The 25,297-nt window shown below is 38.6% G+C and overlaps 1 protein-coding gene across 5 annotated transcripts in view; it reads right to left on the minus strand.

Annotated features, from left to right (window-relative positions):
- The window catches only part of ADGRG6 (adhesion G protein-coupled receptor G6), a 171,832-nt gene that overhangs the window by 47,341 nt on the left and 99,194 nt on the right, over window positions 1-25,297 (minus strand). For 2 of the 5 annotated variants that reach the window (XM_083176219.1, XM_083176216.1), the window contains exons 6-8: window positions 19,140-19,244; window positions 15,557-15,625; window positions 8,777-8,851 (exon numbers count right to left, since the gene is read on the minus strand). The exons of 1 other annotated variant lie outside the window; for it this stretch is intronic. In XM_083176219.1, coding sequence (XP_083032345.1) covers window positions 8,777-8,851; window positions 15,557-15,625; window positions 19,140-19,244 — 249 coding nt within the window. The remainder of the gene's footprint in view (window positions 1-8,776; window positions 8,852-15,556; window positions 15,626-19,139; window positions 19,245-25,297) is intronic. 2 more of the 5 variants (XM_083176215.1, XM_083176217.1) reach the window with 2 other exon arrangements.

The following is a 25,297-nucleotide window of genomic DNA, read 5'->3' on the forward strand; positions in this document are numbered from 1 at the left end:
TACTGTAATTTGGGTCATTTTTGTCCTTATTTACTATTTTCATAAAGACATTCAGATAGCTTACATACAATAAGACTAAAATTACCTCATCCCCCAACTGATTCTTGGGTACATTTCTGTTTCTTAAGTTTAAGTTTTTGGTTTGCAAACAATTCTTCCTCCCTCTTTTTTCCTGTTTTTTTTTTTTTCCTCACTTAACCCCCTCTTACTTTACTAAAAATCTTATTTATTTCCTCTCCTTCTATTCTTTCTTTCCTACTTCTTTTTTTTCTCCTGTTTTTCTAGTACGAGTATAGCTCTATATACTATTATATATACTTTTGCCTTTTAAAGCCTTAAGATATCCTGGATATTGATCACCATTAAATACAGGCTTATCCTGTTGTACACAGCTACATTACTTTATATACAGCTCGGGACCCATTGCTGTCCAGACCAGCAATGAATTCTTGGGTTGGGGTAGAGGAGGGGACCTAAATTATATTTTTGCACCTGGGTCTGCCACTCACCAGTTCCACCACTGCTCCAAACTTTCCAATCACCTTGATTTCTGTCTATGTAATGCCCCGTACACACGGGGAGATATATTGCTCAGCAATATATTGCTCAGCAATATATTGCTGAGTGTCTCTCCTGTTCATCAGCGACCAGAGATGGTCGCTGATAATCAGGAGACTCTGCCGGGGGAAGAGGCAGGGAAATAGCTGACCAGCGACCATCAGGGGCTGCACACGGGAGCGTGCACCCGGCGATTCATCGCCGACAGCACACATAAATCACTGGCAATATGGTCGCTCAGCGACCATATTCCCAGCGATATGTGCTGAAATTGCACCCGTGTGTATGCACCTTTAAGGGATCTTTTCCCATGTTTCAAACACTTATTTTGGCCTGCATAAAGTGGGTGCCGGACGGCTCCCCGACAGTCGGGATTCCGACAGTCATTCCTCCGACGTCGGAATCCCGACTGCTAGAACAAAAAAGGTGGCAAGCGCAGCTGATCACTGGGGTCACCGAGCTCAGTTCTCAGTGGAGAACACTTGCCCTGACAAATTGCTCAGCACACAGCACTGACAAATCTCTGTGTGCTGAGTGATATTGCTGAGCGTTATGAGCAATCTGTATGCCCCTCAACACTTTGGAGTGGCTGACACTTCACAAGGGGCATTTTTTCATTGACTGCAGCATTATCAAACACCCAACCATGTCATGACCATTCCCCTTTTCAAATGTCCAGATCTACATGTCCAATGTTGAGAGTTATGCATATCTGATTATCATTTAAAGGGGAACTCCAAATTTTATTTTCTTAGAGGCTTGATACTACAGTACATACACTTTTGAACACTTCTGCAAACTGTTTTATAACATATATTCTGTATTTCACTATCTATGCTGTTAGTCCACTATACGCCACTAGGGAATGTTAATTAAACAAACTATGAGCAGAATTAGTATCAAACAGTACAACTATGTGTGTAGTACTCTGAGGAAACTGCAAAGAGTCTACCAGCATAGAAAAGTAGTAGTATTACCTTAAGTTGTTTACAAGCATTTACTTTCTAATATTTTTGGGGGGGTGTACCATGAGTTGTAGGGTCCACACTTACATTGTGTGCACAGCTTTCTCTATTTTCAGTCCTATTCTCAAGTACACGTCATTTCTGTTCTGATCTCTCCTAGTAGTAAGATTTTTCTGAACAAAAAAGTTCCTATTTTAGCTGTAATTATGATGAATTATGTTCTTAACTCAGCATATAACCTCAAAGATTTAAATGGCATTTAGTCACGCTCATTTACATGTAAAGTGGAGACAGCTAACAAACTGACTCCAGCTGGGTATGTGACTGCATCAATCATTTCTTTCAATGCTCAGTCAGTTTTTAGTTTGCTTTCATCACAGGTATTTGCAAACAAAAATCAGAAATCATTTTTCAAACTTTTAGAGAAACACGACTCATTTCTAAATTTATAAATTCCAGAGATGTATACAAAAATGTAAACATCAAGTCGGAAATGAATACATGTTTATTTTATTATCCGAAAAAAGGCTGTCCAATTAAATAACTAATGTTGACAGCATAACCTTAGTGTTAGGGACCCACCAGATGAGGTCACCTGGTCATGGTTGGTGGGCCCATATTTTAAATTATAATAAGTACCTAAAATGTATATGTTATATTGGAGACTTTATGATAATTATGCTGATTAGCAGTTTTAGGGGGTTATTCAATCCCCGCCGCTATTCCTGATATGGGAAATAGAAGCGGGTGCCTATTTAATGCTGTTGTTTCTGACAACATTTAAGGCACAGCTGGACAGACTGGATCCAACTTTAAATCCAGTCCGATCCGTTTTGTCAAAAATGGCCTTGGATTGTCAAATTCATGGCTGGATCTCGACAATCCACGGCTATTTTCACTGGCATGCCCCATTTTTGCAGCTTGACATGTGAAACATTGAATTCCGCCTGTTGGCAAACTGTCAAGCCGGGTAAAAAGGGGGAAGGTTCCGACAGTCGAAATCTGGGATTGAATACCCCTCTTAGTAATTTAAGTGTAGACCTGCATTTTCTCTTTTTAATGCTGACAACATTAGAAATTCGGCATATGTGGCAAGTATTGTACAGATAGAGCATGTTTCTCTGAGTTTAGCAGCATTACTGAGTGCAAATCACACACTGGGGTGTATTCAATGTGGGTGGGGATGAGGGGGGTTTGTAGGGCGAAAAAAAACATTCTGTCACAATGGATCTCTACAGATACTAACTCTTCAATGTCACACGCTGAGCAGCTCAGCGAATATATGTTCCCTGTGTGATAACTGTACTGTCTCTGCTTACATTGTTACCTTCCTGGTTGTTGCAACGACCAGTGGCACCACTGATGGCTGACTAGGCGCTGTGCAGCTCAGCGAATATATGTTCCCTGTGTGATAACTGTGCTGTCTCTGCTTATTTTGTTACCTACCTGGCAGTTGCAATGACCACCGACGCTGCTGATGGCTGCCTAGGTGTTGTGCTGCTCAGTGAATATATGTCCCCTGCGTCTATACTTCATAGGGTACATCTAGCATATACTCTACCTGTATATGTTATGTATATCTGTATTGTCACTGTCTAACTGTACCAAACTGTCCGTTGCACAGCAATGCAAATCTAATTCCTAGTATACGCAAGTATACCTGACCAATAAAGCTGATTATGATTAATCATTCCATAAAAATCAAGTGTGGAGCAGGGCTACAGCTAGGGGTATGCGAATGATACCTCTGCACAGAGCGCAGGACTTTGTGACCGTCATCATTGGTGCCACATGGCCTTTGCTTCTGGTTAGCAGTTCAGTGTCACTGCAATAGTGCCCCCACAGTGTTCTTTGGATGCTCCAGGTAGGCACACTGCCAACTGTACAGCTGCTCAGATCATCCTCAGGAAGTTCTGAGTGGTACTGCATATTCTGGTGCTTGGCTTTCTCACACACTTGTGCAATGACTGTCTTAGAGGACAGGGCAGGAACATAGTAGCATAGAGCCTTGTTATGGCACTGGTGTGGTGAAAGCTGGTGCATCCACCACTTTTAGGATGTCACTATAATGCTGTTAGTCTTAGGATGGGGTATTTAAACTTGTCCGAAATTTCTGACACCAAAAATATCGTCCATCAGTATTCAATCCCAGCCGTTTTCATCCAGGACTGGTCTGTGAAGACTCCACTTTTTTAAAGTCGAATCTGCATTGTAGAAAACGGCTGCTGGATTGTTGAATCGGTTGCCATTTTTGACTATCAGTGGCCATTTTTGCTGATCCACTGACTTTCTGACTGTCAGCATCTATTCTGACAGAAAAGAATATGGACCCAACATTGAACAAATCAAATGTCGATTCAACCAAATCTTTCAGATACGGATGATATTTTCGCATGTCGAAAATATCGGCTGGGAATAAATACCCCCCCCATAATAGAAGAGCTTAATCCATATGCTGTTGAATAACAGTTTGATAAAATTAAGTAATAGGTATACAGTATGAAGGATTATGGTATCCACTATTTGCAGTCTCCTTATAGTATATCATTAGTACTAATATTAAAAAATACATTACTTTAGTGGGGGATTTATCAGAGCATTTATTTTACATTTGCATTTATGCCTTTAAATTATTTATTCCTTTAAATAATAGCAGCTTTATAAAAATCCCAATAAGCCAGCCAGTTTTGTTTATTTGTAACACAAAAAAAGTAAAAAATAGGAAAAATAAAAACACATTTTTTTTATAATTATGGCTGGCGCTATCCATTGATACCTACCCAAACAATGCACTATCAATACAACCAGAAATGACTGATATTGTCTTAACTAGAAATAGATGTTTGTTGTTTTTTTCTACCCTGAATTTTTTACTTAGATAAATGCCCCTTCGAAAATTTCAACAGAAATTAATTGATTAGTTTTTAAACACTACAATCAAAATGATTTACTATAATATACCATTAAAATATCTAATAGTCTACAAGATGGGAAATGACTTCTAGCTAATGATCAATTGTAATCTAAAATAACTTTAGAAAAGTTTGGGATCTAGTCTATGAAAACATGTCTACATACTGCTGTTAACCTTCTGTCCACACAAACAGGCCACATCAATGGTAGAAGTACAAAGACATTGCAGGAGCGGATCACTTTGTCCATCGGTAACATACGGTTGACCAGTTTTATTTAAATACTTTTCTTGAATTGTAGAATGATATGGTTGTTCTGTTCCTTGAGCATCTTTTGTTCCTGTCACTTCAGTATCAGAAGATCCAAAACTTGAAGAAAAATTCTTGTTATGTGTACTCCCTGCTGAAATTTCAGTCTGCAAAATGTTTTCTTCCATACTTGTAGACCCTACTGATGGTATGTTGACAAAGGTTGTAACTACCCAGTAATGCCACACTGTGTTTATCAATTGGCTAGTACTTAGGAGAGACATTGTGGCAACAATGGCATCACTTTGTGTCTTCATGTCTGCGGGAGCTAAATTGCCATTTGTGGACGGATTGTGTCCTTGATACATTAATTGGGTTTGAGAGATGAGTGACAACTGTTTTTGTGTCAGTGGTGGTGTTGCATCATGCATGTTGTGGCCTATTTCTAAGGAATCAGTCTTACTGAAATTTTGTTTCAAAGAGTCATCAAAGGCACTGCTTGTTGTCAAGACACCTACTTCTTCTCCTAAGATTGAAATTTCTGTATTATGCCAAGAACCTTGATCATCTGTAAACTCTGGATTAGTATCAGCTTGCATTGTACAGGGCAATAGTTTATGTTTGCTTATTTTAGCAGATGACATCATGTGGCTCGCTATTGTTGGTTGTGAATAGAGTCCTTCTACGGAATTGCTCAATATACTAGTTTTACTCATAAGTCTTCCTGCACTTAAGGTCAACAGCATCAAAAGTTTGGACTGTGTCATACTTTCTATGTTTCTTATAGCCAAAGAGCTGTTGGTTGTTGAATTTAATATCAAACTGTCATTATCTATTAATTGAACTTTTAATGAAGATATAGGATTTACAGAAACATGCGATGGGACAATGCTAATTTCTGTGTTCATGTATGAATGCCCTTTATTGCCAGTGTTGACTTCAGCTGCTGGGCCCTCAGAAACAAGGTAAAGTTTTTCTACTTCCAAAAAATTATCCCCACTTAAAAAGTCCACTGTATCATCAACTTCCTGCTCATGTTCATAGTCCAATGTAGTTGGCAATGGGCTATACACTATTTCAATAGAGGAACTGTCAAATGGAAGCTTGTCAGTTTCCACAAAACTAGGCCCATACATATATAACTCTAAATCCTTAGTGGGCGTTTCATAGTTTAATGTCATCTCTTTCCATTGATGATCATAACTTGAGGTTAATACATTGTGATTATCTTTCCACCTTGAATTAGGAATATCATAACTTGATGTCAATGAATCAGGCATACTTATACTTTTGACATTTGTGGATATTCCAACCAGCATTAATGCTTCATTTTGAAATCCGTCATGATCTATGTCGTCTCCTAAAGATTTTGTTGCAAAAAACTTTTCTGTCAAACTCTGTAGATGATTTAAAGATGTTTGCATATTGTTGACACTGACATGTTGGATTTTTGCTCTGTGGGCAAGTAAACTTCCAAGTAACTGTTTAGACTGTGTAGGTTGTATTTTATTACTTGTGCCTAATTCTTTGTACCAAGTGGTGCAACTAGAAAAAATATTACAGGAGACACTATCTGTCACTAATTTATATTGTGTATATGCCGAATGTACGTATTTATTTCTTAATAGAAAGGATGCTATATAGGATGACTGAGTGTTATATATATTAGCTGAGCTGGTTGCTTTAGTATTTGTTATACTATGTGTGCCATACATGGACGGAGTTAGAAGAGCAGCAAGTCTCTCATGTCCTTTGCTTGTACTTGCTTTTATTGATTTGAAGTAGTCCTCTGTTGCTGTTGCCAAAGTACTAATCACATTATTGCCATTCAGTACAAAGAATAGCTCCCTTGTTGCGTGCCCACTTTTGTCTGATAAATTATAATTGAGGGATTCATTTATTGTATGGGACGTGTGATTTCTATATGTGCGGTCATGAAATAAAAATTCAGATGTAAACTTACTGTGCTCATTTACATGTTTTATCATTATTTTCCCATTAGAAGAAGGTGTAATCTTATTATGAAAGTGCAAAATCCAATGTGGCCACCATGTTTGATTCTTATTACTACTTCCAAAATGTGTACTATTAAAGGTTATGTTATCTGATTCCATGATAGAAACCAAATTCCTCTCCTCTTCCATTCCAGAACCTTCTATCTCCATTTGTGAAATATTATTTTCTCTATTTGAGGCAGAAGACCATTTGCTTGAACCATTTATGATAACATCTGAGTTATTACTTGAGAACACTTTGTAGGTTGACTTTTCATCTTTTGTGGCTTCTGTAAATTCATGTTCTGTGGCAACTAGAGTAGTTGTTCTATGGTTTGTCGATGAAGTCAAAGAAGACTGGGTCATCATGTACCAAAAGTTCATTGGGATTTTGGTTGTGATACTTCTCTCAGAAGATGCTGGTCTTTGTTTCACTGGCCACACAATTGGAGTGGAAATGATCCCTATGCTTCGTATACCTTTTATTCTTGAATCTTGCATTTGTAGCTGCCAAGTTTCCCAGGACTGTGTAACTGGGTTTCTCTTCATTCTGATGGGAAATGTAGCAGGAACTTTGAGTTCCTGCAGATCTGCATGTATTATACCATACAGTAAATTAATTGAGAAAAAAAGCTGTTATTTGTAACTTAAACAAGTAATTTAGCATTTTGAGACTTATTATTAAGATGGCAATTTTGTATCCACTTTCCCTGAAAGGCAACGGATGGTTGCCATCAATGGAACCTCAGGTTCAATTAAATATATTCTTCCTTTTGACAGATAACATTACCAGATAGGAAGTCTACATACTAGTTAATGCCTGTCCAATTTCTGGAAGCCATCAAAGAAGCCAATGTTCTGCTAATAAGGGAATTGGCCGTACATAAAAATATATATATTTTTAAAATTTCTGTTTTAGAAAAAACAATATGTAAACTATTAAGCAAAATACTGTGTAACATTATCATTTCCATATTTTCCTTAGAAAACATTTACAGATATAAAACATTAATAAAATCTAGTATACTTAAGGATAAATTTACTAAAGTGAACGTTTTTAGAAGTGGAAGATGTTGCACATATAAACCAATCAGTTTCTAGCTATTATCATCTAGATTCTAGAAGGTTCTAGATAAATGAAACATAGAATTTGATCGGTTGCCATGGGCAACATCTCTTGCTTCTATAAACTCTCAGTTTTGTAAATGTATCCAAGTATTCTAGATTATTTTATTATTTTAAATCTGTTAAAAAAAATTACCCTTTAGATACAAACATAACATTTAGTTTATGTCTGGGAGTTACTAGTAAGAAAATATGGTTATTAATGTTACATTTTTCACAAAGGACAATGATCTAGTTGTTGTTAGAAAACAAAAGATAATAGTTACAAAAGTCTACATACTTTACTAAACTTTATTTTCAAGAATGTATATTTAATTGCCTGACTCCATAAACAAAAAATATTATATGGTCCGATGATAAATTCAGGTGAGATACATATGTAAAGAATGAGTTACTTTCTTATATGCTCTTAAATGTATCCATTGTTACGATAAATATACAAAATCAATCTAGATGGATGTTATGCTAAATTAACTATAATAAGAAGTAAACAGAAACACGTTAAGATAGATGAAACATACATTGCATTTTACTGTATGTTATATAGCTTAATCAACTTTTTTCTAAACAGCCTTACATAACAATTAATCAAATTGTGGATTGGGCAATAATATTTTGCCATTTTCCGAAAATTTTAAATATAATTAATTTAGTAAGTACGATTTATTTATCTGTGTGATTTGTTTGAATATTTATTCTTACATTACCTGCTGGATTCATATTTTCCAATACTTATTTCAAGCTTAACATTCAAAATAAAATTTAAGTAAAATGAATATACCAAACAAAAACTAATACAGTTTTATACAAAAAGTTTTATGTAATTATTTGATACCTATCAGCAAAATAAATGTTTAAATTGGCATTGATATTTGCAAAAGTGTCATGTGTACATTATAATATGTGTTCACTTATACAAATTAGATTATTTAGCATATTTGAAAAGTATATCATGTAAACATGGGTGCCTTACCAGGTTCTGTGTTATTGACGCTGTTAGTAGTCATGTTAGTAGTTATCATAGTGGATGGTGAAGTAGTTATAGTAGCTGGGGAAAACATAACAAAAGGTAAGCTTCAATTGCAACATTTGGATCCAATAAGGAGTTTAAGCACTGGGCATGATTAAAAAAAAAAGCAAATTAAACTGAAAGGATATTAGGTAATCAAGCATACAGTTCTGTAATTAAGTAAAATAGAAAGCAGATTGAACTGGTTTACTATGTTTACTGTACATGTTGATCCATAGCAGAAAACACAGCAACAAAAGAGCTGATGCAGAGGTAGACATATGCCTGTTTTTCCATAGCGCAATTTCAGAACAACATACACACAACATATTTATTTCCAAATCTGCATCAGACACAAAATCGGAATTTTACCTTCATTGTTATTGTTTTTTTTTTTTATTTAACCATATCAAAAACATTAGTGATGTCAGCACCATACAAGACACCATGATAAAGATGTACAGACTGATTTTTAGGGTACTACAGTACAACCAGCTATTTAAAATTATTGTTTTAAATAAGGTGACATGGACTACAATATTTTATAAAGAAAATGCCTCTGGCATTAAGCAAAATAATATGTTACTACATATTTTTACCTATTACTTAATAAAAGTAATAGAGTAGGAAGGTTTTGGTAGGTTTTTTTCGACATTTCTAATTTCGACATTCAATATCTAGACTAAGGGAATGCAGTAAGCCTCACTCAAGCTGAACTGTATGGCAGAACGAATTGCATCATAGGGGGTATTCAAACCTGGACAATATTTCCAACAGGTGGATATATTAGCCATCAGTATTTAGCCTCAGCCTTATGCAGATTGGAGGTGCACTCGGATGGAGGGAAAAGAGGGTGAGACTTGTCCATTTTTTTATGGTGACGGAAGTGCTACCCAGTTTTCTTTTGCCTCCTGCCCATTTCACAATGGTAGGCAAGCAAGGTGAAAACGTCATCATTAAGAAATGTTGACATTTTCACAATTCCGACATTCAGAATGCCAATAGCTACATAATGTCACCAACCAATTTCATCTTAATAGTAAACCCTAGCCCAAACCTCTAACACTAAACCCTAATAGTATGTCTATTGTCGGCATTTTGATCATGAAAACATTTCATGTTAACATTTTGACTGTATCTACATTTTGAAGATAACAACTTTTGGGTGTCAATATTTTAACTAGGTTGGTATGATGACATGTTAAAATGATTTGGTGTTGTCCCTTTGACTGATGGCATTGTGATTGTTGACATAGTGTACCCACAGCCACAAGACCAAATCGAAATATAAGTTGATAATACATTTTAACTGAAAGAGATTTAACATACAATGAACGTCTGGCTCATGGAAGCTATTGATTGCACTTGTTCCAGCTATAATGTATCTGCCATGCTCCAAAGAAATTACATTTACAGTAAATAGCAAAATAAACATTGATCGTTACATATCTAATAAATGTAACTGATACTGAAAGTACAGTGTTTGCCTTGTATGCTATTATTAAATTAATAAACTATTCGAAAATAATGTGTACCTTACTAGTTTATATCTGCAGCTCCTAAACTCTGCTAGACAATTATGTATCTGACATCCCTTAAAATTGCAAATGAAAATAAATGTGAACTTTGACCTACAGATGGAGTCAGCTCTATCTTTGCAGTGGATGGCGATTCTACCGCCATCCACCGCCAGCGGCCGTCTACAGCCAGGGGAGCGCCACCAGTCTTCATCGCCGCCCCAACCCCCCCAGCGTCTCCCTGAAGCGGGGACGGGCAGGGAGACGCTGCCCAACCGCCGTGATATTGGGAGGCGCGTGCACGTGAGACGCACGCACACGTCCCAGTCTCTATCGCCGGCGCTCGCCAGTGAAAGGCATGGAGCCGGCTCCATCTGTAGTGGCCAAGCTTGTTTTAGATGCTTTAGTCCTGCATTTACTAAGGGGGTATTCCTTCCGGGATTCTAGCAGTCAGATTTCTGGACTGTTTTTGTCTGATCTCACAGCAATTTGACACGGTCGGAAACAATGTTCCGACTGTTGAGTGTTACAAAGCCTGTGGATTGGGGAAAATGGGCGCAGATCGGTAAAAAACAGCCATGAATTCGACAGTCCACAGCCGTTTCCTGATAAAACAAGAAAAAAGTCAATATATGACAGCCTTCAATGCTGCCGTTAATAGAAGCATTGAATAGGTGGGTGCCAATATTTACCCTGTCGGGGAAAATCAGCACAGGTTAAATACACCCCGTAGCCCACTAGTACAATGTAATAAACAAAGCAGCGGCTATACAGAGGATTCAGTGAAAATATCTGGTAATTATTGTGCAGGAGAACAGTTCTTGTCTTAAACATTTTGCATATTCTGACAAATATACTGTAGCTCGCTAGTGGTTACATGGGAGGGGGGGTTACCTTGGTCTATGTTATTTACATGAGCTTACCTCATGCCCAAAGTATTTGACCCTTTACTGTCTTTACAGCACTTTCATATATATAATTATTTAATTGTGTACAGGTCACATTATGTTCCATTAGGCTTCTTACTTACTGTACTGTACTATCACTATACTGAGTTGGCTTCATGAAGTAGTATCCTACTACTGTGGTTAGCCAGGGACTGGCTAACCAATTTGCCTTCTGTGGCTCTGAGGGAACAGGAAATTCCCATCTCAATTTTCCCTTTTAGAATTAATAAGAGGTGGGTACTTGTGTACTAGCACGCCGCCCACGATATTAGGTCGCACGACATATAATCGCATTGCATCGCATGCCATCGCATGCCATCGCATGGCATACACCCGATGCACTGCGATGCGATTTTAAATTGTATAAGCCCCCTATACGATGTTTAATTGTATAAGCACCCTAATGGGGGCTTACAATGTTAAATGCACCCGCACGCCACCCCCACTATGAACGCGAACCCGAAGCATGGCGAGCGCAGCGAGCCCGCTAGGGGAGGCGTTATGCGTCCTACGACCTTTTCATACCCCCACTATCCACGTCGGTGCGGAGTTGATTTTATATAGTGTGGCGAGTGCAGCGAGCCCTGCGAGGGGACGCGTATTACTTTACATGTATTCCTTTAGGGTGCTTATACAATTTTAAATCGCACACCATTGTATATGCGATAGAATGGCATACAATGCCATACAATACAAAACATCAGCTGCCATCGCGTAACATCGCATCGCATACCATCGCATGCCTTATGGTCTGCGATGCGATGGGCACCGTGCTAGTACACAAGTACCGAGAGGTGTCTAAAAATGCTGTGCTTGCTAGCGGCTTGCCTCTTTCCTGGGACCTACCACCTTGGAAGTACTGCATCATGAACCATTTCCCATTGTCATGTGCCACTCTCTCCCCTCTAGCTTACCTTTATTTGTTTGCTCTTTAGTCATGTTTATTTTTTTTATTTAGAATGTTTCGCCATGTCAGTTCTGAAAGTGCACAATTGCAGGCCTGCAGTACAGACTTATTTATTTCCTCTTTAGTCATGTCATTTAGTAATTATTAGTATCTTTAGTCTTTACTTAGTACTGTATCTTTAGTCCTGTCATTTCTTAAAGTGTACAATTGCAGGCCTGCAATACACATGTGCCTTTTTACACCAATACACTAAGTTTTCCATGAAGGTTGCACGTACAATTACACAATTAATATGGTGTAGTATTTATAATTTATTCAGCCATACATGTTTATCCTCCTTAGTTCTCTATCTAGTTAACATAACCATGGCCATAAAAAAGAACGTGGGCAGTGTGGCCAGTGCAACCTGATAGCCACCGCTTGTCCTCCTCTGTTTCCTGGGGCCTACATCCTGCACTGTAGATTCTGTAGATGCACTGTAGATTCTCCCCATTGTTCACAATTTTATTAAAATAAGACACAGCTTTATTTGTCATTACTGGTGGGTGGGAGTTGGGGGAATCAAAGTTACTTATTTTACCACATCTTTGGGTGATTTTTTTTCCCGCAGACTGAAGCCCCCATCTGCACCCTCCTGTGGCAGGAAGCAATATGAATTCTTACCATAGGTGCCGATTCTGTGGGTGCTCAAGGGCCCAAGCACCCACAGGAATTAATGAGCACCCACGTGCCCGTAACTCCAGAGTCCCAATTCCGGGCCACTGTATTTGCTTGTTGAGCCTTTCAACAGGCTTGAGCACCCACCAGCAAAAACATAAATCGGCACCTCTGACTCTTACAATGGCACTAAATGCTATGACTAAAATAACATAAGACATTAGGCTGTTGAGGCTGGAAATAGTTTTAACTGGTTCCATCCAGAAGGATTTCCTGATCACACAAGGATCATTTCTGAAAGCACAAAATTGCAGGTCTGGTGTTTGAGGGATCAAGGAGATCACTAAAGTAATTATTGATGTATTAACAGTATTAAAAAATGAAATCATGTTTCAGAATGATTGTCAATGGGTGAGCCATGATTTCACTTTACGGTCCTTTGATTAGTAAGAAAATTCTCTTCTGGATGGAACTGGATGTGTCACTCTGAGTGCAGGCCCAAAATAAAATCAGCAGGTGGTCTCGTTGATTAATCTGGCAGTGTGTTGGACAACCTACACCTAGCTAGACATGCCAGTGGGTTAGGTATCTCAGGCTACAGGACACACCACACAGCAGAATGAATGGACTGTGATCAGCCCAGTTCTAGTCATATACATTCCGTGAGATTCATGTTTACAAGCACAGTGCAGAACATAATTGTGCAGAATGGCAAATTGAAAGGCAGAATATACCACATATGTGACATCATTGGCAGATAAAAAATCGTTAACAGCTATTTCAAATGCACTGTATGACAATGATATTTGTATTATTACTTGTAACTATTTTTTCACCATATTATACAGCTTCATACAAAATATATTTAATTATCCACATAACCAAACACACACACACTCTATGGTGCTTGTATTTTGTAGAAGTCATTAACGTGACAGTGGGCATTTTTTGCATCCATTGAAAATACACATACAACCTGAACACATACAGGTCAATCTCAGAGCTGAACGCAGGGCGCCAATGCTGTTGATGGCTGATGATGATGATGAATGACTGATGATGCCATTAGTTTTAACTAATATTATTCAATTATTATTATACTTATTCATAATATGTTTAGCACATTATTCATTAAGTGGAGTTGATTCATACTATTTTTATTTTATTACCATTTCTTTATTAACGTTGTTTATTCAAAGAACCAGAGACACAATATAGACACAATTGGGGGAAATTTACTAAGGCCCTTATTCTGATCGGTGCGGATATTCCCGCATTCTTACGGAGCGGTCCGCACGCCACGGTGTTCTGCCGCGTGCGGCCATCGTCCGTAGAAACGCCCACGGGTCCTCCGCATTCGGACGGACTCACTCTTTAAGAACAGGGCGTGTTTACGGACGACATACAAACCATGCGTGTGCGGGAGAAACACTCAGATTCTGCACGGTATTACAGAGTATTACAGAGTATGCTCGGGAATACCGCATCCGAACGGGAGCCAAGCGGTGCTACCGCACGTAAGCGGAGTATTTACGCCAAACAACCCACTATTATGTATCTTTTGCAATACATCACATGACCCACTTATTCAATTACCTATCCTCATAAAAAACTTCTTATTTTGAATTGGAATCAATTAGATGCCAATATATCCTTACAAGCATGCCTAACACATGCATTGCACACATTAACCCTTACAGCAATTGAAGTGCAATGGTTTCAATTAAAGCACTGACAAGCGTCCTATTAGTGAGTAATGAGTAAAGGAGTCGATTCTATTGGGTTCAGGTGTTAATGCTTGTAGTCATTAGGCGTACGTTCGCCTACCGCATGAACGAGTGGTGTCCGCAAAGCAATAGTACACTTGTGGACACCGCACATTTCTTCCCTTTTTGATCGCGTGCATTCGGAGTGCTATCCGAATGTACGCCCCCCAACATAAGTGTACTCCCCCGTGTCCGCCCATGTTTCCGCCCCGTTTTGCCCACTTTGAAACTACGCCCATGTGTCATTCCGCATGACGCCCATAATACGCCCATATTTCCCGACTGATTGCGGGGAACAGTTTGGGACGGGATTTGGCCGAACTGGTACGGAGTCATGGCCTGGCACATGCGCGTTGCGTTCTCCACGCATGCGCAGACGGCGTAAAGACGCCATCCGAAAGTATGCGGTAAAGTACGCGTCAATCAGAATAAGGGCCTAAGATGGGATTTCTTTTGCACATGGGATGTTGCTATGGGCAACCAATAAGCATCTACTTCTTATTTATTTAACACCCCCTAGAAGATAATAGACAGGATCTGATTGGTTGCCCATAGGAGCATCCCATGTGAACTAGAACTCCCATCTTAGCAAATTTCCCCCAATATATGTATATCTCAGTAATGCAACTAAATAAATACATTTAAAGACACTAATGGGCTTATTTACTAAGATGGGAGTTCTAATGAAAATGGGATGTTATTGGCAACCAATCTATTATCTTCTAGAAGGTGCTAAATAAATAAAAAGTTGATTCTGATATTTTGTCCATAGCAATTTCCTATCTGAAATAGGTCTCCCATTTTAGTAAATATACCCTTAAGTTAAAATAAAATACATTATCATTTGCTCTTACAAATCTTGAAAAGGCAACAGGTATACAACTAAAAGCTTTTACTAGCTTTACATTTTCTCAATCCTGAGCAAAGATAATTATAAAATAAATTCTTACCAGGTACTGGGATATGTGTGGTTATGTTAGTAGTGATCAAAGCAGGTGGTAAAGTGGGAGTTACAGTAGCTGGTGAAAAATAAAATATAAACACAACAAAATGAAAGCATGCATGGTAAGGCAGATGAAATATGTAGAACGATACAAAGCAAATTCGATATTTAATATTTCATAAATATATTATTATTATTATTATATTAAATACATTAATTTACTATTAGCTAATAAAAAAAGGTTTCAGTCATATTTTTGTAAACATTTTCCTAAAGTGGAACTAAACCCTCAAAATCAATTCTAAAACCCATCTTATGCTTACATACTGTAGAGCTGCTCAAGATACCTCTGCTTTAAAGAACTAAGGGCCTGAATCTGGTTTACTCAGTAAGCTGCGACTAGCTCAGCTTACCAAGTGCCAAAGAAAAAGCCTAGCGTAATACTTAGCTCCACCCCCCCACTCAAACACCCCCCCCCCCCCCCCTTTGCGTGCTACTGGAAAAACCATTGGTCGACCATCAAATTACTTCTCCTGCCTTTGCAAATAAAAGTCACTGACTTTTAGTTGCATATGTACGCCCGAAGACCGGATGGGCGCCTGTGTCAGCCACCCACCCGCGTACCCATGGGAACGCCCAGCATTTTCATGGGAACGCCACTAAAATGCTTTGCGTTCCCATGATACAGTGCCGCCACCGCTCCTCGCTGCAAACAACCTGGTGAGTGTGTAACTTGCCACGGCCGATCGCTGTAGTGGTTTACACATGCACAGAAAATAAAAACGTAATGTAAAGGGAAACCTTTAATGCAAATTTCTCAGATATGGAAATACTGTAACTTCATAGTCTGCCCTTTGTTTTAAAATGGTAGAGCCAGCTTTTGAGGAGTACTGACATTGCTGGTACACAGGTCCCACAGTTAGTGCCCTTCTGCTCGGAGGTGAAGGCTCAGCATATGCAATTGGCATTAAATGATGATGGGAGGAAAAAGGCATACTGATTGATGATGTAGGATGAGGGTTTACTGATGAATGATGGAAAATTATTATAAGGGGTTAAGTATAGGGGATAAAGGGTTAAAAATTATGAAAAATGAATGAATAATGGTCATTGACTGAAAGATTAATGCTAGAGTCTTAATGATCATGAATGAGTGCTGCCATCTGCAGCGATGTGCGGCCTTGCAATGGATGACTTACCAGAGCCAACTGGTAAACATGGTTGTAAACATCTGCATTTAATATGAATTTCTGCTTACAGGCCAGGTATTTACTAACTTACGGTTGCAGAAATATACACAGTATGGGGTAAGCAACTTCAGAATGAGTAAGACAGTTATTCTGGTATATAAGAAAAGGAGCAAGCAGTACAGTCCACAGTCTGGTGTTGTTTATAAAAAGATTTGGGGGGTTTAGTTCCGCTTTACAAACTATTTTAAAAACATGCTGCTAAAAATAATGTAATTGTCAACCTCCGATACCTAACAAATTACGTCATCATATTTTCATTTTTTTTTTTCTGGAAAATAATAATGTTTAGTGACTTGTGTATTGTACTTAGCAGATAACCTTTAAAGGAGCACTCATTTCATATAAGTTGTGTTTATATAGGACTAAAGAGGTTACTCAGACCTGATCACTGGGCTGTGGATTCACTTGCCAGCTGGTTATTGAACAACTGTGCATGCATAAAGATCATAGCGCAAATGTGCAAGGCCATCCAGCGATAAATTCCAGCATCTTTGTTAACCGAAGGCCATCGCAAATTGACACGAAGCCAATGTTTATGGGTTTCATCCGGCCGTTTACTGAGAGTGCCAGGAATAAAACAAGTGTGACCAAGGGTTTTCGGGGAGGGTACAGTCCTGGTCAGCCTGTTTCTATCGCACAGGTCGAGCAGGTCCTGGGTTACACACATTGTAAAATTCCTATAGTAAGTTGCAAAAGGATTTGCAGCTAATCATTGATCTGCAATATTTTCAGGTCATTCGCAGCCTTGCATAGGGTGGGATTTCACTCTGGCAGGGCGGTGGCTATCTGGATGCAGGGTTCTTCCAATTAGCAGAGACGGTATCAAGTCTGAATAACCCCCTAAGTTTGGAAATTTGCAAATACTGTACTATACTATCCAACAGATTCTGTAAAGCCCACAGGATCTCTTTTCTTATTTTATTTGATTATTTTTTAGCAGCAACTGTGTCCAGAGCATTGGCAGTTGTTAGCCAGATGCACTGTAGATCTGCTTCATAAATGATTACATTGTTTTTGCACAATATATTAGTACTAAATCATGTCCTTTGCTAAACACAACTCATATGATTGCAAGTGTACCTTTAAAAAAACATTCAAGCATAGAACAGTATGCTTTAGCATACTTTAGATGGTAAGTAGAAAAGTATACAATTGTCATGCTTAACATGCACTTGCATAGAATCAGAAAATGGTCAAATATACAGATGGATAGCATTAAATACTGATTTTTAGAATACCAGTTGTGTTTAATAATACTGACCTAAATGTGTGTAGTGGATTACAACTGTAGTGCAGTAAGTCTTACCGGGTAAGACTTTCAATTATTAAGTGCCCACACATCATACTATTGCGAGTACATTGGACGGACCATTTGTATTGTAGAAATATGGTTTGTGATTTGCTGTAGCAGGTACACTCTAACCTCACTGCACTACACTTGTATTTGATTTGTTCAACAACCCTATCTGCCTAGGCTGCTGGAAGGCCTCTAGAAATGAGGGTCCTCGGGAAGCTGTTCGTTGAGCCCATACGTTAAGATGGTCCAGTGTATGCACATACCAAGTACAAAGTAGGTTTTGGAGGAGATCATGAAATTCTAAGGGCTTCCAGCTGAGACCCTAGCAGGCACAGAGTCCGGGGTGGGGGTTCAATAGTCTCTGCTTCTTCTCTCTGCTGTTCCATTTACCTCTGTTATGAGCCATTCTTCTATGTCTACAAACTGGCTGGACTGGACAGAGGTCAGAAGACTAGGGGCATGAGAATATATAGTCAAAATAGAATAGAATTGAAATCAAATGGTTTTCAGCCGCATTCGATCCCGATGTGCTTCTGTTTAGTGGAAATTGCACAGAAGAAAATCGAGATCATATCAAAAGGCAATTGAACCATGTGTATAACCCTTAAGTGTTCATGGTATAAGAGCTATATAATGTGTATAATCCAGATAATCTCTAAAACAAGAGTGTTGCTCTAGCATTGACCTAATTATTCCACTACTTGTAATTATGCAGGGCATACTGTATAAGGGTATGAAGATATGTTCATTTTGGTAGGGGGGCAAAGGAAATGTGTGCACTGGGTACAACTTGGCCTAGAACCAGCCCTGGAAAGAATACAAAAATCTAGAGGGATGTTTGGTTTGGGAGGTAATGCAAGTCTGTGGTGGGGGCTGTTTAATTTTAAAACAAAACAAATCATGATATGAACTGAAATGTACAATTGCTCTACTTATTTGTGATTGTGCTTTTTCCATCTGTATATTTTTGCAGAGCTTTGTTTTCACACGTACACAGTGAGAGAAAAAGAGAAACTTCTTATATGGAAGATATAGGTTCTTACCATATGTGACACTGGTAGTATGAAAACCATGCATGCTAGTGATGACAGAAGTGGTTGTTGAAGCAGGAACACTAGGCGATGAAGGAGCTACAGTAGTTGGTGAAGCTACAGGTGGCAGAGATGATGGAGTTACAGTAGATAATGGGATTACAGTAGATGATAAAGTGATATAAGGTAGTGAAGATGCTGGAGTTACAGCAGATGTTGGAGTTACAGTAAATGGAATTACAGGGGATGACTGAGTAACAGTGGTTGCTTGAGTTACAACAGATGATGAAGTTATAGTAGATAATGAAGTAACAGTGGTTGCTTGAGTTACAACAGGTGATGGAGTTACAGCAGGTGATGGAGTTACAGTAGGTGATGGAGTAACAGTGGTTGCTTGAGTTACAGCAGATGAAGTGACAGTGGGTGATGACGTTGCAGTAGATGTTACCGTAGCTGCTAATAAACACAAGACAGATGGTAACTTGGATGAATACAATAATAATATTCTTCTGTGACACACATTAAGAATTTAGGCACATAATGCAACATCTGGTATAAAAATATACACATAACTCATAATATTGCTTATAGTTGCAATGCTCCAAAACTAGACGAAATTTAAATTAATTACTTTTTTAAACACAACTTTAGGTACATATTCTTTAAATGCAGTCATTATTACTTTATTTGTGTAATGCTTGCAACTCTGATTATACAAGTAATTACTCTAATATGTATATATGTTTAATGTTCTTGTGGCTCTGAAACACTGCCATCTGTTGGTAACAAGTAAAACTACTAGCTTTCGAAGCATTAGCTTTGAGCAGGTTTTCTAGTTAACAATATTTGCTCAGATTACATTTAAGGTACAGAAAATACATGATTAGACATATTGATGCCCTGGTGAGTATATTTTTGCTTTGTATGCTATCTCATGTAATATCATATAGAGAGAAAGATCCATGCAAAAGGAAAACAGTCCACCTGGGGTTAAAAGTATGCAGCTGTAAATTAATACCCCGGTCACAGCTCAATGCAAGTTGTCATCCTAAGCCATCTATCCTCAGTCTACCCTACTCCCAGCTTTGAAGGGTGCGTATGATTAATTCTGATGACCTACAAGCTGGTTGGCAAATGGATATAGTGATAGATAAATTCCTTGATCGGGGCTATGATAGATCTGAATTACTAAAAACTAAGCAGAGGGTATTAGCCCTGGATAGGGCTGAACTACTTAAAGAAATATCCAATCCGAACAGAAGGGCTCCAATGATACCGTGGGTAACAACATACACAAATGCCAGCCCTATAATTAGCAACATCTCTAAAAAATGATGGCCCATTTTGAAAACTGGCCCTGATCTAGGTTTGAAATCCACAAAATTGATGCCCTGCTATAGAAGAAATCACAATTTCCTCGATATGCTGGTAAAAACGTATGACCCTATTGATGTTAACAGCACTAGAAAAGTTCTAGGTTGTGTTCTATGCAATTGCACCACTTGCAAGTTTATGCTACCTGGTGCCAGTTTTTATCATCCACAAACTGGCTGTTCTATCCCCATCAGACACACACTGTCATGTAATTCCCGATTTGTAATCTATCAAATTATCTGCCCGTGTGGGCTGAGTTACATCGGGAAGACAGAAAGATTGTTTAAAGAGAGGATGGCAGCCCATAGATCCTCAATTAAGAAAGCAATCAGTACGGGCAATAGTGACCAGCCTGTGGTGCGCCACTTTGCCACTCATGCCCACCCCCTGACCACATTAAAATATCATATGATCGATCACGTGAAAGAAAACTCAGAGGTGAGAACAGGGGCCTGCGGCTACTTCAGTGTGAGGCAAAATGGATTATCCGTCTCAATACACTATCACTTAAAGGCTTTAATGAGTCCATTGGTATGAATATACTGCTATAAAAGAGTCAGGCTATTTTGCTTAGTGATGGGTCAATTGAGCTAGGTTATTGTGCTAGGAAATGTGTTAATAATGGCCGTGTATTTATATGATAACTCCGCTTTGTGACAGTTCTTTGTATATTGTATCATTGTATGATTATCATCCGTACTAATATCCGCTTTGAGTAAGGTATATATTTGTTACTTTTAGCATTTGTCACTGTATTGTTATTATGTCATTTTAATATATATATTTATGTTTCATGCACTTTCACTATATTCTCGCTTGGGGCTCCGTCCTAACGCGAGATCATCTTGTACGGGACACCTGTGAATTGATTGCACTGGGAGCGCGCCGTTTGGGGCGTGCATGGTGCTAGACACTTTGTATTTATATGGCTTTGTTTGCAGTGCTTTCTTTGAGCCTGATGACGATGCACTAGCATCGAAACGTTGCTGTGGTTTTTCATTAAAATAAATTTATGTAAATTCACGGTCGGAGTGCTGCTCTTTGTTGGAACTTGTATGCTGTAGCGAGCAGGCACCCCAACCGGAGCATATATATATATATATATATATATATATATATATATATATATATATATATAAAGAAATATTGAATGGAGTCACTCACCAGTCTTAAATGCAGAAAGTGTTCTTAAGTCAGGCAGCATGGCAATGGATCTACCATTATATTTCTTTATCAACACTGGAGTGGGGTGTCCCTGTCTGCTGTAGTGCTTCTAGCATAGTGTGGTCTGTATATCAGCACTGATATGCATACCAGACCTGTGCTAGAAGCACTACAGCAGACAGTGACACCCCAGGCAGTAAACAGGAACTGCATGGGTTTTCAAAGATGGCGGTGCTAGAATGAACACTAGGTATGTTCTAGCTGTAAAAATAGTGCTATTTTTCAGCAGGAACCAGCAGGAACTCAGTTCCTGAACCTCTAATTAAATATGACATCATCAGGAACTGACAATGTACTTTCCATAAGATTAGTTTTATTTTAAAGTCACCTGTGAGTGCCTTTGTTTCTAAATACAATATATACATCTATCTCTCCCTCCCTCTCTTTATTATATATATTATTTTTTATTTAATTGATCCACCCCCAGACCTGGAGTTCCTGCACCTATTTTTCCCGAAAAATAGTACTGCGTAAAACTGATTGTATTGCCGTATTCCAGGGCTGGGCAACACCGGCCCTCCAGATGTTAATGAACTACACATCCCAGGATGCTTTGCATTAGTTTTGCTATGTGGCCATGCTGAAACTGATGCAAGGCATGCTGGGATGTGTAGTTTATTAACATCTGGAGGGCCGGTGTTGCCCAGCCCTGCCGTAGTCAGTTAGGACAATGATAGAGAGTTGTATTTACAATGGCTGTAGTTATAGTTGGCAATTGTTATATGAGGAAACCAGGGCAAAGTACTGTGTAAATATTATACTATTCCCCAACAGCAGGTTCAGTATACTATCTATATACAACATATGGCAACATACTGTATGTGAGAGCTACTACGGAAGTCTGTCAGCTTTCCATTTTTGGTAGTAACAGATTATCTTATGCAAATACCATTATGTTCTTTCATGTTCTGACGTATTACGGTATTTGATTTTAGATTATGATGACTTGGAAATACTTTTATCAAACATGATGATTGTTATTTAAACTGTTTAGTAATGGATTCAGCGGTAGATTTATTAAGCTTGGTGAAGTGATAAACTGTCTGTTTTTTATCACTGGCCAATCAGCTCCTACTTAATACAGAATTTTTCAAACAAAGCCTGTAACTTCACAGGTAGAAGCTGATTGGCCAGTGATAAAAAACAGACAGTTTATTACTTCACCGAGTTTAATAAATCTACCCCTCAATCTGTTCTGGATATTAATTTATGCAGTATATCCTATACAAACATACTAGGATTGCCATTATATCACTTAGGAATTAAGCAGGATCTGTGGTTAATTAAACCATATAAAATGCATGCCTGAAATGAGCCAGCCAACCTGTGTTATTATTATCTGTCCCAGATTATGGCATGCTAGATTATATATTATTTTCTTAGCAAACAACAGAAGCCTATTATATTTGCTTGCATTTGTATCATGACGGTGTTTATAAATTTTATTTTTATGAAAATATAGGAACAAGATATCATTGGATGTAATTAAGCCCAAACCTGTACCATATCAAACTGTATTCCCATGAATTTTAACAATCAAAAAATATTTGTTTGTTCTCAGATATACTTTGCCTCATTTATGGGCATTTAAACTGGAGCATAAAACAAAAGTTGGCCTCAATCTGTTTTATAAAGTACAATAATGCAGAACTGCAATTTGCACCTGTGCCAATCAAACGTATTTGTTCAAATGGTTGACAGTATGCGTATCAATGATTAAAGGTCAACATCAGAATGTCAACATGGTACAAACTGTCATTGCACCAGTCTAACATCCTGAAACTGAAACTGTTGACTATTGACATCTGAAATGTTGGCAGTACCAGGATACTGGCAGATAAGGTTAAGCTCTGGGCAGGATTGTTAAGGTTAGACTGTGGTGGTTTTTGACATGCAATATGTAACTAGTGAAGGCACTAGTTACAGAGAGGAGTCGAGGGCCAACAGGAGAAATGCACACAGGAATTCTGCAGCGTCAGAACTCCGAGGCAGAAGTGACTGTCATATTGCCACCAGGATCTGGAAGAAGACACTGGTGCCACCGCTGCCACCAGTAGAAGGTAATGACCCACTAGTCCACCAAATATGGTTTGTCAACAGTTCATCCTGTCGACATTTCTTCATGTAGACATGGTCAATGCATACATACACTACCTTGCCTTCATTATAACTTCTGGTTTCTTGCTCCTTACAAACAGTAGAGTGGATACTAAATATAGATTGTGAATATTGGTGTTTGACATGCAATATGTAACTAGTGTCTTCACTTGCAGTTGAGGAAAGGGTAGGTCAATGGAGGACACTTGAATGTGATTGAACAGAGCAGGCATTGTCCAAAATATGCCTTAGTACCACTGCTTGTCCTGATTTCCATCAAGTGAGTAGTTAACAGGTTCCAAGCCCAGACCCATTTACAAGGTTTTATTAACAATACAAATCTCTAACAAACGAATGATGTGAATGTGATGCTAAACCATTGACCATAGTAGAAATTATGAAAATAGAAGCTCAGAGTGTTTGAGTCTGCCCATCCCAGCTACAGCTATTGAGATAAATTGTGTTTGCCTTGCTGTCAAAATACAGGTCCCTTTTATCTCACCTACTACAAGTACTTTGACAAAGAAAACATTCCATTGCAACAAACATCCACCAGGCAGCAATAGTCTGTCTGCAGTACAACAGCTGTAAAAATAAAACATAACCCTGGTGACATAATGGGAAAGGAAAGTCTTATGGTAAATCTGTATGAAGGGTCACAAATCCATTGTGCTGCATTTTTGTGATCGGTCAGATCATTCCATGTAGTATTGACCTAAGCTTTTGTGCCTGGTGTAGTTTGTCTGCTGCTGAATGTAAGAAACCCAACAGCTTTGCTTCATGAGAAAAAGCTCTCTGGTCGCCAAATATTAACATACTGTAAAAACATATATACACACAGAGATGATATAAAAACCACCTACATTGTTGTTCTTGTACAATGGGCAACAAGGAGTTAGAGCCACACAAAGATCTATTAGGACTATTTACTAGGGGGTGTGGCCAATAATTGTTGTAAATTCCAGGGTGTTTATCGTATTTCGCATTGCCTGCCGAGTGGGAAATAAGCATGTGGTTTAAGAACATATGTTGTGGTATTCCTGGGACCCCACTCCAAAAATGCTCCATTAACTTTCTTGTTCACAGGTGCAAGAAGTGGCTTCTCACACTGTCAGTAACCATAATACAGTGACTGCAGGAGTCTTGGTGACTATTAGCAATCCATGGAGCAGTTGTGGTATGAAGCATCAAGTTTGGAGCCAGGAGCTGAGATGAGAGCCTCATCTGTGGTGCCCTGTGGACTGTGAGATTATTACCTGCAGTCCTGTGGAAAGTGCTTTCTTCTGGTTTTCGCTGTTATTCTGACAACAACATAAACTACTAGATTAATGTCCAGCCACTGTCACACTGGTATTCTGAGTTTATATACTGTAATGGAATGTATTCTGAAATACACAGAGTCCATACCTTCCAACATTTGAAGAGCAAAAACCGGTATAAATTCAGAAAGGGGCGTGGTCATGGTTAAAGGGGGG

Source organism: Crinia signifera, chromosome 3 (genome assembly GCF_055691185.1).
Source record: "Crinia signifera chromosome 3, ASM5569118v1, whole genome shotgun sequence".
Taxonomy (NCBI): Eukaryota; Metazoa; Chordata; class Amphibia; order Anura; family Myobatrachidae; genus Crinia; species Crinia signifera.